Raw genomic sequence first — 13790 nt, forward strand, 5'->3', positions numbered from 1 at the left:
AAAACACAGCATCACACTATTACCACCACCTTTCACTCCCCGTATATGCTGAGTTTTTTTTGGTTTTGTTTTTGTTTTTCAACTAAAATGCTGTTTCTCTGTCCAGAATAGCCCTGACAATTTCCACAGAAATGAAACATGGTTATGAAATACCGGGGCTCGATGTTACATTTGAGCAATTTAGGAATGCTGTTAAATACATTCTAGGAACAAAACAAACAAAACTTGTGCATGGCGAAGAATCAGCCACTTGTCCTCTGTGACCTTTGGCCTTTCATTCGCTCTGCGATCTGTATTTCATGGTATGGGCCGGTATGTCTTTTGAGAACATGAAAAGGCACAAATCAATCACAGTGAATGTACATATTCAAAAAAAAAAAAGAACTATCAACTGTTTTAATGTTTTTTTTTTGTTTTTTGTTTTTTTTTTTACATAACCACTAGAGGGTGCGGGTCACCCCTTTCCCACGACAACATGTGCTCAGAGTGCTTTGTGTGTGTGAGAGAGACAGAGAGAGAACGAGCAGGCATCGTTTGGCTCCGCCCACCGCCTGTCAGACAACGCTCGGGGCACCATCACACACACACACACACACACACACACACGGTCCACGCTTGTAGCTATGGAAACTCGTCGATGGCAACATCCACCAGTCAGTTCGGAGCCCATCCTCATACCTCTCAGAGGTGCTGAGTGTGTGCAGCTGTACGGCGGTCCCTGAGTGAAACGCTGCAAGATGGCGATGGCGAGACTCGTCGCCTGCATTGTTCTGTACTCCAGCCTAGGTGAGTAGTTCGTCCCGCTTCCCGGTGAGCTCTCAGTGAAGGCGGAACGCAGCGCGGTTCGGGTCCCGGCGGCAGGACGTTCAGCTGTAAGGTCGCAGCTCTCCGCCCGCTAACCAGAGGGCTAGCTTGATGTGGACAGGCTGGGGGTCGTCAGCAGAGCTCAGATGGTTTCTGTTTGATGCTCTACAGCTTCCAGGGTATTTTCGTGCTAAAACCAGCCTCGAATGACACTGCAATTGGGTTTTAAACGCACATAAGCAACAACAGCAAAAAAACAAAAAACAAACCTTTATTAAGCCTTTTGTTAAAAGAGACAAACTAAACTATTTTTTTTCCTTTTTTGTTGTTTGACTCTAGAAACATGGGGACATCTGGGTTTGCCTTTCTTTAGCAGAAATGTCTAGAATAAGAACAAATGTTTGGTTTGAAGCAATAGGACAGCCACATGGTGGTGACCTGTGGGTATTTTGAAATCCCAGGCCTGCTAAACAGCATGCAGGAATTTGCTGCATGCATGCACCTAAAAGTACTGTAAGCTAAAAAAAAAAAAAAAACACTAAAGAAACTCACTGGGCTTTGTTTATTCTCTGTAGACGTTTACAATTTGTAAAGTTCTCGTTCCAATAAGTCATTATGAGGTGAGAATACAGTTGGCGATGTGTTTGTCTTGATTTCCTCTTCACAGCTGCAGAGTTTGTGCATCTCAAATTTGGCAAATCCATTTGTTTTTGGTTTTTTTTGTGAGTCGTGACTGTTAACATATTAACCCACTGAGTGTGTAAGTGCACTAGATATTTGTATCTCTGCATCTGCAACAGGACAACATGATGGTCTTTGACATGCAGGTCAACTAATAATAATGAAAAGAAAATACTCCCCATTTATTAAATTCATCCGAACAAAGAACGTTCGACATTGTCGGTCTATAAATGTTGATTTTAATAAAAAACAAATATGTAAGACAAAGAGACATACAATTTGATGTGTAAAGGGAGATTTGTACTGTAATTTCTTGACACATCATCACGATGGATTCAAAACCACTAATAACCCATGGCTGTTTTTGTTTCTCCATCGTTGGTTATTATTCTTTAGTTGGGGGAAAGGCTGTTAACAAAACCAGAAATTTGCAAGGAAAACTCTTTAGATGTGCATCTATAATCGCAACGCTTTTTGATTAATAAGACTGGAATACTTTTGCAGGAGCAAAATGATGAAGGTGGGGCGCTTGTATCTGTTTTAGCGTAAGTAGAAATCTTCTGACAAAGAGTCGACTTTCTCAACTGAATATCTGCCGGAGATCAATATTGTACACCAATGTCAATGGCCTGGAACGACCTGTGATCGATGTCGGAGGGGGGAGCACAGTTCTGAACCAGGAGGAGAAATGATGAAAATGATGAAAATGCACACTTTCAGACCGGAGTTGACAGTATACAACTGTCTAAACCTCAAGTTTTCCAAGACTCTGAATAATGAATGAGGAGAAGACGGAGCATTGTTTAATTCATCCTTGAGGCGCAGCGGTGGCACATAAAGCTGGATTCTTTTGGTTAAATGAAGCCTAAGTAAGGCTTCTGTTCTCGTTTTGTTCTAATTTTTTCATGAAGACGTGTGGTTCAGTTTGCCCAACTTCGAAACAATCTTGTTTTTTTTTTGTTGTCTTTTAAGTCACCTTTTAGTATAGACAGGCAGATGACAGTCTATTCACAACGCATGTTTTAGGCGTGTCTCTGCTCCAGCACACCTCATTCAAACGGTTGCGTTATGCGCGCTGCATCGCATCAAAACCCCATTTATTCAAGTCAGGCGTGTGGTGACAGGAAAACCTCTTAAAAATTTTAATTCAGAAAATACTTTATTGATCCCAAAGGGAAATTGAATGTTCCTGTAACTCATGTGAATTCAAGATTAATATTTGATGGAGCCATTCCATCAAATCAATACAAGTGAGCAAAAACTTTGTCACGTTTTGCATCTCGGATCGTTTCACGTTGAAACTTAATAAGTTCATCAGTTGGTCTTTGTGTCTCCTGAGGAGTGTGGAGCTGCGAGAGGTGAAGGAAACTTGGGTTTCTCCTCGGCCCGTGTCATCATACTTGTCTCTGGTGATTTCAGAAGACCAAGACAAAGGCGAAGCACAGTTCATCTGCCCCTATCATACCAGTCCCTTCAGTACTAAATAAGAACTCGGCTGCCTCTCTGTGTAATGGACTGGAAGGATTTTTAACGTTTTTTTTTTTTTTTTTTTTTTTTTTTTCTGTCCTGTGAATCCCACCGGTCCTGGCTTCCAGCCTCGGCCTTTTCAGCATATTTGCAGCGACAGCACTGGAATGTCTGGGAATAGGCTTTTTATAGAGGCGGAGGATCAACAACTTCGGTTGCGCGGACGGGGACGGGCTCGGTCGGGTTTTCATAAGAGGATTTCAGAATTTGGCTATCTAAAAGCGGGGTTGCCGCCGAACAGGCTATAGAACCCATTTCGTTTGCACCTCACAATAAGCGAGGGATTAAAATAAGGCCTTGTTGTTGGTTTTTTTTTTGTTTTACCCCAGCGAGATTATTTTAACAACCCGTCGTCGTCTCTTCAGCCCTGATCGTGTCACCGGGGGACAAAGCATATCTGTTTATATGCTTTTATTATAATCTGGCATTAATAATTAACTGCACATTGTCCGGTTAATTGAGTGCACTCAGTTGTTCCCACAGCCTGAAAAAAAAAGAAACCCTACAAAGTGTTAATTTTATGGAAGTGGTTCACTTCTATATACATTGTGGCCCAATTTAACCCGCAGCCACAAATCCAGTTATTGTAAAATCCAATTAAGAAAGACTGAGAACTGGGGCTTTTTCTGCTAAATGGACATGAGGGCAGTGACCTTTTGTTTAATGTACTTATCAAAACAGATGTTCCCTTCAAATCTGTGCACCAGATATTGTCTGTTAAATTAGAGCAACTCATTACACACATCGCATCCCGTACGGCTGGGAAAGCCTTCGGGTTTTGTTTTCTTTCTCATCTGGTTAAATGTTCTCAAACAGTTTGCGACCTCTTTTACTTATTTATTTTTTTACTATATAGTCACAAACTTCCCTTCGTTTTTACTAGGATTTTTAAGCATAATTTTGAAGTGAAAATAAAATATATCTATGATTTACAAAACTCTGTCCAAATAAATACCAAAAAAAAATGCGAAGTTTGCTGGACGAAATTGTCTTCCAGTAATTACTGCGATAAACGATAATATTGTTGTGTTGAGACCATTTCAACTGATATATTGTCAGTGGCATAATAATGCAAGTTTGCTCTCTCAAAGACAAATAAACTTTCATTTTAAAGAACACTTAACACTGGAACTGGAGGATATTTCAAATACATCGACCGAAAACAATGAATAAACATTGACCAAATGTAATGAAGAAATGAGCAGTGTTTTAGATGAAAAGGTCATAAAAAGTGAAAGTTTAGCTGTTTTTTCGTGTTACAATCCATCAGTGGCTAAGAACCTCTGCAGCTTAATGATACGAACATAAGAATGTGTCTTCATTAAGTCTCCAACTACATGATATTTCTATTTACTCCATAAATATCAGGGCCCCCAGGAAGTTGCGACCACAGCTACTGATGAAAACATACGTGTCACTTGAAAATTTTACACCGACTTGCCATTTTCTCTTCTGTTTCACCATTCACCTGAACGTTTCCTGTATTCCCTTCGTTTCTGACTGAATCATTGCAACTCGGCTGAATTTTGACCAATCCCCTTCAGCCTCCTACTAATTTAACTTCCTGTTTCACAACCTCTCTTAAGTGCTGAATCGGAAAGAAGAAAGCAACGGCTAAATTGTGATGTTTGCTTATACCCTGCAGACAGTTCATGCTAACTTGAATGGCCACATATAGTTCTTTTGCACTTTGACGACTCCTCAGGACATGATTTTATTTCTATTTAATTTCAAGAAGATAAAAATATTTGCACTTAAAGTATTAGCTATTAAAATGCTGTCTTTTTGGGGGTCGGTTATGTGCAGCAACTTTTCAACATTTTGAAAGATCATGTTCGGGCAGAAGTAACATTTACAAGAAATTTTGCAACACTTGCTACAACTTTTTGAAACAGTTGTAGACAACTTATTTGGACAGGGTTTTGCAAAATCAGTCATTTCAGGCGACAATGATCCTGAAAAACATCGCAGCATGTGGGATGTTGCGTTCATTTAATATAAAACCTGACCCTGCTTTTCCTCGTGAGGACCATGCGGATTTTGCGGGCCAGGGCAAATTTTCATACGGCAGAAGCGAGACCAAAATGACACTTTTTGGCTTGTAAAGGTGGCTGACCCCATGCTTAATTGGACAACCACGTCTCGTCTTTGCTCCACAGTGTCCGCGGCTGCAGGAGGAGCAGCACAATCGCGCCTCAGAGACTGTACAAGGATATGCCGGGGACGCGTTTGTTGAACGGAGTCTCCTCGTGTTTCACAGGATGTCCAGTCGCAGCTGCAGTAAAAATAGATCCTGATGTACAGAGTGGGAAAGTCAGCATCAAGAGACGGAAGCAGAGACCCGGGAGTCAAATCTCATCAGCGTCCTCGGCTGTGTTTACAAGACCGGATACTTTGGCGGGACCCCGCGTTTCTTCGTTTTTCTGACTAAGCAACAGCCGCCCTCAACCCCCAGCCTCCCCCTTTTGTTGTACTGCGCAGCAGCGTCTCAGGGTCACTCATCTGCTAACAAGGATGTGTTGAATAAATACCTCTGAATTCGCAGCGCCTCAGGCGAACAGGCACGTCTCGCTGTATTCAGGATTTGCTCGGCTGATTACTATTGTCTTATTCCTGCCCTCATTTACAATCCCAGTTGCTCTTCCCCTACCGCGAGCATGAACGCTTCCATTACTCAGCGTGGGAGCCATTATTTGCAAGTCTACCAAGCAATTACTGCATTTAGATGTGGCTTAGGCAAAAAGAAAAAAAAAAAAAGGTTGAATACAGGGTACCAGTGACTAAACACAGATTAACCGATTAACGATTTGAAGATTTTCTTCATTTATTGCCTTGTTGTACCCCGCCCCTTACTCTCAAATTCAGTTGTTTACCAATTAAACTGGCTTTTTTTTTTTTTGGTGGTAGTGGTTTGTTTCTGGTCTGTTTTTTAATAGAACCTGTGAATAATGCCACTTCCTTTCACTGTCTGACATTTATGAAATAACACGAATTGCTCTGAGCAGTTGATTCAATCAGTGAACCTAAAATTAAGTTCAGATCATGTGTTTTGTTTGTACCAGAGGGAAATCTAGATGGTAGATTAATTATGGTCCAAAAGCGAACACGTGCTTACTTCACTCGAGAAAATGTTTACTGAAAATCTTTTGGTAAGCACTGATTTGGTTAGCTTCCACTTTTCATTGACTTCTGACTTTGACTCAATAATGTTTTTATTTCTGAGGGTTATAAAGCATAAAATAAGAAAAAAAAAATTGTGTGTGTTTGTTTTAGATGTGTTTGTTGTAAATGTGATAGAAAATGAAGGAAATACAAGACTACCACATTTATGTGTACATCCCCAACAATAACTTGAGTATATTGGAAGAAATTTGTGTGTTGAGATTGCCAAATTATGATAAATAAATAACTTAATCATTTAATACAGAATATATAAATCATGTACATTTAAACAAGTATTACATTGCTACTATAATTTGTCCTTCTTCACTCTCCATATTTGGGGAATGCTGGTACTTTTTAAATATTTTTTTCTGTCTAGTTCTTCCACTAAACTAAGATATGTACAATTAAAATGATATACGTTTGTCCCACTGTATAGCAAAGACATAATTTTTAGAAAAGAAGCCGGAAGTTGGAGTTCAGTACCAACGAGTGACTCATTGTTGTTCAAATCCAGGTTTTCTTCATGAACATTTGTGAGGTGTCACAGAGTGTTACTGAAACTGACACTGAAGATTCAGTGAATTAGGTTGTTGTAATTATTAGATATGGAGGATTGACCAATAGTTTCTTTTAAAATAATTTTTTAAAGCCATTTAATGTAAAAATCGGATGACACCAGTCACCAGCCGATGATTTCCCCGTGCAACTCAGCTTATAAATAAATAAAACTGAAAGAAAGCTCTGCCACTCTGTTTTCAGCGCTGAACTGCTGGACTGCAGTGTCCTTTTAAAACAAGACCTGCTTGAGACGTACACTGTTATTATGCTGCTGCCTTCTCCTGAATCTCTCCAAACAACCTGTGATGGGACCAAAAATTCAGCTGGAGTTGAGCAGAGACATTTAAAATCCGGCAAACCGTTACAACACTTGTATGTGCTTTGTGATGATCATTGATTATTTAGTTTTCACTTACCACGGTTAATCCACTTTCAAATAAGTGGATCACGATGTGTGATTGGGAATATTTCTGCTACAAGTTGATTCCAAAAGCCTTTTCCTGTGTGGTCCTCGTGTTCATTAAGTAGTAGAGCTCAACTGTTTTAGCCCGAGGCATTAGTCCTCTTAAATATATAAATAGGAAGTAATTAATGGGACGTTTTCACACTGAATCAGATCCCAAGGCTCGCATGCTCTCCTGATTTATCTGTCTAATCCGCTGGTTATTAGGCAACGTGCCTGATTAATAACGTCTCCTGATGAAAATGATTCATTGTTTTTTTGTGTTTTATTAGCTCTGAGGGTTACTCAGCATTTAGTAAGTTGTTTATTTTATTTATTTATTTACTTATTTTGTGTTTTTGTCCCCACAGGCCACATTCCGTCATCGCTTGGGGTAATCCTTCGAACCACAGACAAGATTGTTTGGGCAAATGAGTTTGAGCGTAAGTTGCAGTATAAATCTAACCTTTTTATCCAAAGAACCTTTTATTTCCCTGACCCGGGCTCTCCGTCTCTCACTGTCACTCTCCCCCCCTCCGTCCCTCTTTTCTCTCACGTGTTTTTGCTTTCTGTCCACAGCCATTGAACTGACCTGTTTAATAGAGTCTATCTCAACAAACAACCCCAGGATAGAGTGGAAGAAGATCAAAAATGGCGTTCCCAGTTACGTGTACTTCCAGAACAAGATTTCAGGTGAACCTCTCGGAGTGCGCGTTTCTTGGGGGAGGGAGAAACTCCGAAGCGTTTCAAAGCGACGCCTCGGAACTCTGCGCGAATGAATGGGCCCTTTGGAGAGCTCTGGGTTTGAAGCGTGAAGTCGCACTGTGTGTTTGAATGAGGAACTGTAAAGTGTTTTCTTCTCTCTTCTGAAAAGGGGACCTGGAGAACAGAGCCCAGCTCAGAGAGCCAGCCAACATTCTGATCTTCAACACCTCTCGGGCCGACACCGCCGAGTATCGCTGCGAAGTGGCCGCCATCGAAGATCAGAGGGACTTTGATGAGATTCTTATTAGTCTCGCAGTTCGAGGTATGGGGAGAAAAAGTGCTTCTGACTGACTCCTCTGTGACTGAGATGCACTATGTTAAACATATTTTAAGAACAGCATACCGCAAAGTTATGCTGAAGAATCAATTTTTCTTGTTCCAAGTAAGCACTTCCACATCTGACTAGAAGATCAATGAGTTTGATTAGAACATGTGTAGCCTTATCAGCTTTCCGGTTCAATTAACACACCTAATTATTATTTTGCTGATATATTAGAGTTTGAATTCATTTTCTACATGAAACCCCAATGAGAATGCAAAAAAAAATCTAGAAATCGGCAGGTGACTTGAATTCACCTGTTTGTAGCTTAAAAGGTTCTGACCGGTGACATTCTGTCTCAGAAGTCAATCACCCTAAGTGCTGCCAAGTCGCTGTGACAGCAACATTTTTCACTTCAGACACTGAGGAAGGAAGGCTCAAACCTGTCTACAGTATAAGTCAGAGTGTCCATACATCCATAAAAAGTGTTAAACACTCTTAGATTTTAGTATTTAAAATTAAGGTCTTGAAGTTTCTTAAAATAATTTTAAATTATGTATGTTGGCCTTAAATATATTAATCACTGGTCTTAAATTTCATCATGGCAGGATTATTTAATTTTATATTTCCTACATTGTAATTTTTGTATTGTGCAAAAGTTAGAGCCAAGCACGGACATCTTCATTTTATTCTGTGATTCGAAGCGGTTGAGGCTAACGGCGACTAGCTGATAATATACCCTTGCTCGCTGGCTAGCTAGCTTTTTTGCGTCTATCATGCGTTGTGAGAAGCGCAAAACTGCTGCCAAAAGTCACAAACCGCAATGTCACATTTAAGTCCGCTGCTAAAGCTCCACAAAAAACAGTCACCACTGCTACTGAAAGCACTGATCTAAGTCGGAGGGTTGGTGGTGAAGCACCAGTCTGAAGAACTTTACTTCAAACAAAGTTGTTTTTCCAGAAAGACATACAGCTGATTTTGAGAAGAGCCATGGAATCAAAATGAAAATAGAGAATCGCAGTTTCATCTATGCTTACAAATGGGGAAAAAAGATTTAAAGGAACTGTAATTCATCTCTTCAACTAATATTAGAACATGACAATATCTATGCCTAATCTCACAAGGAATACCATTACTAAGCACGCATGAATATAGATATGCAATTTTCTTTTTTACATTTCTGTCATAATAAAAGTCTTAAATTTCATTAATAATGGTCCTGGAAGTCTTAACTTTTAATTAATGGTAGTCTTAAAAAGTCATAAATGTAATTAATAATGGTATTAAAAAGTCACAAATTTCATTAAAAGTGGTCTTTAAAAGTCTTAAATTAATGGTCTTAGAAACGCTTGAATTTCATTAATGGTTGTCTTTAAAATTCTTAAATTTAATTATGTTCTTAAAAGTCTTAAATTTAATCAATAATGGTCCTGCAATTCTTAAATTTAAAAATATGGTGGTCTTCAAAAGTCTTAAATCTAATTAATAACGGTCCTGCAATTCTTACATGTAATTAATGGTGGTCTTTAAAAGTCTTAAATTTAATTAATAATGGTATAAGAAAGTCTTGAATTTCAGTTGGTGAAACCTGCTGAAACCCTGAATGAAGACAATATAATACGCAATGTAAGACGAAACCATTTTCTAGAGCATGTTGAGACGTAGCTGCGGTTCATTCAGGCTGCAAGAAGGTGAGAGAGAGTGAGACTTTTACCATGTAACAGAAAGGTTAAATATATTCCAGGAAAGTTTCTCTGTTTTATCCTTTCTAGTCCTATCTTGCATGAAGTTATGCTAGATTTGCAAATGTTAGCAGCCTTTTGAAGATCTCTAAATTAGTTAATGAATTGTCATTTTTGTAACACTTGCTGCACGCAACATGCTGATAGAATAAAATTTAGCAGCATCTGTTTTTTCACACATTGCCTCTGCTTAATGCTTGGAAAAATATTTTAGAAGTGGTTTGAAACCTTCTTATTTTAAAGCAAACAGAAGTTGGAATCAGACAAAATTGGAGAGCTTTACAAAAAAAAAAACTCAGCTTGGAGATCTGCCAAAAAAATAGAAAAAAGCCCTCTTAGCTGTGCATCTCTGGTGAAATCACTTTTCTTCTGTTATCAGATTACAGGCTTCAGTTGTCACATGACACATTTATTTGCACCATGTGATGCGGTTAAAAAGCTAAAGATAATAGAAAAGTCCAAAGCCGTTGTACTGAGGGGAATTTATTTACTTATTTATTTATTTGTGCTTGTGTGCAGTGAAACCCGTTGTGCCGCGGTGCAGCGTGCCGGAGTCGGTCACCGTGGGGACGTCGACGGAGCTGCGATGTTTGGAGAACGAGGGCTTCCCGGCCTCACAGTACCGCTGGTTCCACAACAACGAGGAGCTTCCTCAAGATCCAAAAACCAGCCAGAGATTCGTCAACTTCTCCTACGTTATCAACCCGGACACTGGAAGCTTGGTAAAAAGACACAAAGGGATTGTAAAATTCCACTATTCCTTCAGTAATTTCATGTGGACAGTAAAAAGAAAAAAAACCCTCACTATTTGTTGAATTATTTTAGTTCTACAGCAGCTGAAACGAGTTTTTTTTTTTATCTATTTCAGTGGAAATCTTTAGTCTTAAACGTAGTATGTTCCAGCTTATGTAAGATAAACAGCTTAATCTGAATAAAACCTTAACCACTGAATGACTAATTGCATGATTAATCTCTCTGTGCAAAGATATCCTCTGAGAAAGCTTAACTGTCATATGAAAGGAGGAGAATTGTGCATTCAATCTGCCATGTTTCTAATTTACTAAAATAAAATAAAACAAACCCATCTCTGAACAAATTGTGCTGCCAATTAGACATAATTAAATTTCAGAGAAAAGCTTGTTGTATTTATATTTATGAAGTGCAGTTGGTAACACTTTATTTGACGAGTGGTGAATAAGACTGTCATGACATAAACATGTCATAAACATGTGTACGTCTTCATGAATATTTATGACTGTTGCCATATGCAGATTGTAATGTCATGCAGAGGACCCCATATCTCAGTTGTCCTATGTACACACGAAAACACAACTACAGTTTCCTGGAATGTCTACTTTGGTCATTAGTAGTTTTTACTGTTATCAAACTGAGTTTTTGGGTGGATGAACAGCCAAAACGCACAAAACGATCCAAAAAGAAATAGCATCATAAATCAATTATTAACTTGAGTTCCACAGAGTTTGCTTTGGGAAAACATTTAGTTTTATTTGTGCTGTGGCCTCGTGTCTGCTGTCGTGCTGGTAGCACAAGATCATATTTAGGCAACTACCTTCTTCACATTATTGCTTTTTGCTTTGTGGAGGAGATACTGAGCTGGTTTTCAAAATGATCTCCACAGAAATTTCGACGTGTGAGGAAAGAGGACGCAGGCGAGTACTACTGCCAGGCGAAGAATGACGCTGGAAACGCTCAGTGTTCTCCAAAAGTAATGGATGTCTGTGAGTGATTCCCATCAGTTCAGTTTATTCACATAGTGCCGGTTCACAACACATCATCTCAAGGCACTGCACAAACATTCAAATTGGTCCCAGTTATGAAGAAATCCAGGGAAGTTTGGTTGATTATGGAAATTGGTTTTAAAAGTGTTTCATCTGAGGAAACCCAGATAACTGCATCAAGTCAGCAACTTGCAGCGCTCTCTGATGGGTTGTTTCTGACTCAGCAGAGTATTTCTGCATGTAGCTGTGCGGCCTGTAAAATCTTAGCTATGGTTTATTCAATTTTTGGTGAGAAGTGGACATTTTGGAGTTTCCCATTTTAGTCGCTATCTGATTTTGCTCCGTGTCTCGTTGCAGGTGACGTTGACGTCCTTGGAATTTTCCTCCAGTCTTGCGGCGGACTGATGGCAGTTGTCACTTTGATTTTTGTGATTTATTTAATGAAACGTTTGTGCTGTTACAAAAGTGTTTACAATGGAAACAAGTGAGTACACCGTGCAGCTCTGAGGATATAGTAAAATCCACCGAAGGTGTCGCGTTTTCATCTTGTTCTCTGTTTTTTCTCTCATAGTTACAATACTCCTGCACAGGCTCCTGCTATTGACTATGCCGATGCAGATGAGGTAGACAAAGTTCAGAAATGACAAACCGCATTAAATTGACTTGCAGTTATATGAATACAATGAATGATAGGGTGCGATTTACTGATGTTTTTCTTCTTTCTCTGTTCTTCACAGGGTCATTTTCGGCACAAGTCTTCATTCATCATTTGACAACAATCACAGGGACAATCACAGCAGAAATAAACACTTTTAAGGTTACCAAGCAACAATGATGCGCAAGCTAACAAAGTTTAAGATGTAACATGGCACATTTACTCTCGGATGCACATTAACTCAACTGACTTGCCAAAGTATTCATTCAATTTATGGCACCAAATATTTTTACACCTCAGATTTTGCTGTTTTTCCTGTTATGTTTTTTTTCTTCTTCTTATTGTTGTTGTCAAACCACTCGTTTCATGTTCAAGTTCATTTTCCAACATTTTTGTATTGTACAATGAAAGCATTTCAAAGCTGTGAAATTTGATATTTGGCCCCTCAGTGTTATCACAAGTTACTGTAAGCTACATCCCCCCTCCCTCCTCTCTCTCCATTTTTTTCAAATGATCCTTTTTTTTATATGATGTTTCAAGTTTTTTACTGCGCAAGCTTGTTTATGAAAACTCTTTTACATTAGATCAAAAGCTGTCCTTAATTGTTTCACCTACGAATCGTTTCCCTTACGAACGAACGTTGTATATACTGTAGATACGCAGGCTTAAAATAGCGGACTGCTAAAGGCTGATCCAGATCCAACTCATAAGGCACACTGTATCAGCCCCTTTTTTTTTTTTTTTTTTAAACATGTTCACAAATGTTAACAAGTACAGAAATATACGATACATTTGAAAACTGTATGCCACACTATGCTGCAAAGTCTATATGTACCATAAAGGTGTTAAAGTTGGGATTTTTGGAGTGCTGTTTCTGTGTATAAGTGACCTTTTTGTGTTTTACAAGTTTTTGATGTTTTTTTTTGTTGTTGATGTGAGTTTTGGACATATTGTCCAGTTGTGGCTCAGCATAATATGTAGGTATACGCATACTCTTTTTGACCTTTTGATTTGTTACATTGCACTCCATAACTTATTGTGTATATTGAAATAACCCTGTTTGTTGGAAATAAATTCCACTGTATTTACTAAGTGTGTTTCGCAGTGTTTTGCGTCTTGTCGGTAACAACAGCTATGTCTACGCAGGCGTGTGCAAATGTTTTTGTGTGACAACTCAGGAACTGTTATGAAACGTTTGCTGTTCATTTGATATCAACGTTGTTATTTTGTTACTATTAAATACGTTTCGACTGCACAAGTAAACAGGTGTCGTTTGGTGAATGATTCATTGGATCTGGCAGAGAACATAAGTTTGGTGGAAGCGTTTGCTCCAGAGAGGAAAGCTATTGTTCCAATTATTTATGGGGGGAAGGATTTTTTTTTTTTTAGGAACCAAACTTTCAGCTGATAAAAACACTCCTTTTCTGCTTTTTTTTGCAAACACAAATGTATT

The 13790-nt window shown here is 38.9% G+C and overlaps 1 protein-coding gene across 1 annotated transcript; it reads left to right on the forward strand.

Moving 5' to 3' along the window:
- The first annotated feature begins 554 nt into the window (after window positions 1-554).
- Window positions 555-13430, forward strand: jam3a (junctional adhesion molecule 3a). Its single transcript, XM_055045641.1, has 9 exons — window positions 555-786; window positions 7549-7620; window positions 7757-7870; window positions 8052-8204; window positions 10463-10665; window positions 11583-11682; window positions 12040-12166; window positions 12254-12305; window positions 12420-13430. The coding sequence occupies exons 1-9, from the start codon at window positions 738-740 to the stop codon at window positions 12453-12455; spliced, it is 906 nt and encodes a 301-aa protein (XP_054901616.1). The 5' UTR covers window positions 555-737; the 3' UTR covers window positions 12456-13430.
- The last annotated feature ends 360 nt before the right edge of the window (window positions 13431-13790 follow it).

This window comes from Poeciliopsis prolifica, unplaced genomic scaffold (assembly GCF_027474105.1).
Source record: "Poeciliopsis prolifica strain line A6 unplaced genomic scaffold, Auburn_PproV2 SCAFFOLD022, whole genome shotgun sequence".
NCBI classification, from domain to species: domain Eukaryota; kingdom Metazoa; phylum Chordata; class Actinopteri; order Cyprinodontiformes; family Poeciliidae; genus Poeciliopsis; species Poeciliopsis prolifica.

Bases quoted from the DNA above. Each gene is read 5' to 3' on its own strand.
- jam3a (XM_055045641.1), top strand. From the start codon at position 738: ATGGCGATGGCGAGACTCGTCGCCTGCATTGTTCTGTACTCCAGCCTA. The intron at 787-7,548 runs GTGAGTAGTTCG...TTGTCCCCACAG, and splicing joins TGTTCTGTACTCCAGCCTAG to GCCACATTCCGTCATCGCTT. The intron at 12,306-12,419 runs GTAGACAAAGTT...TGTTCTTCACAG, and splicing joins ACTATGCCGATGCAGATGAG to GGTCATTTTCGGCACAAGTC.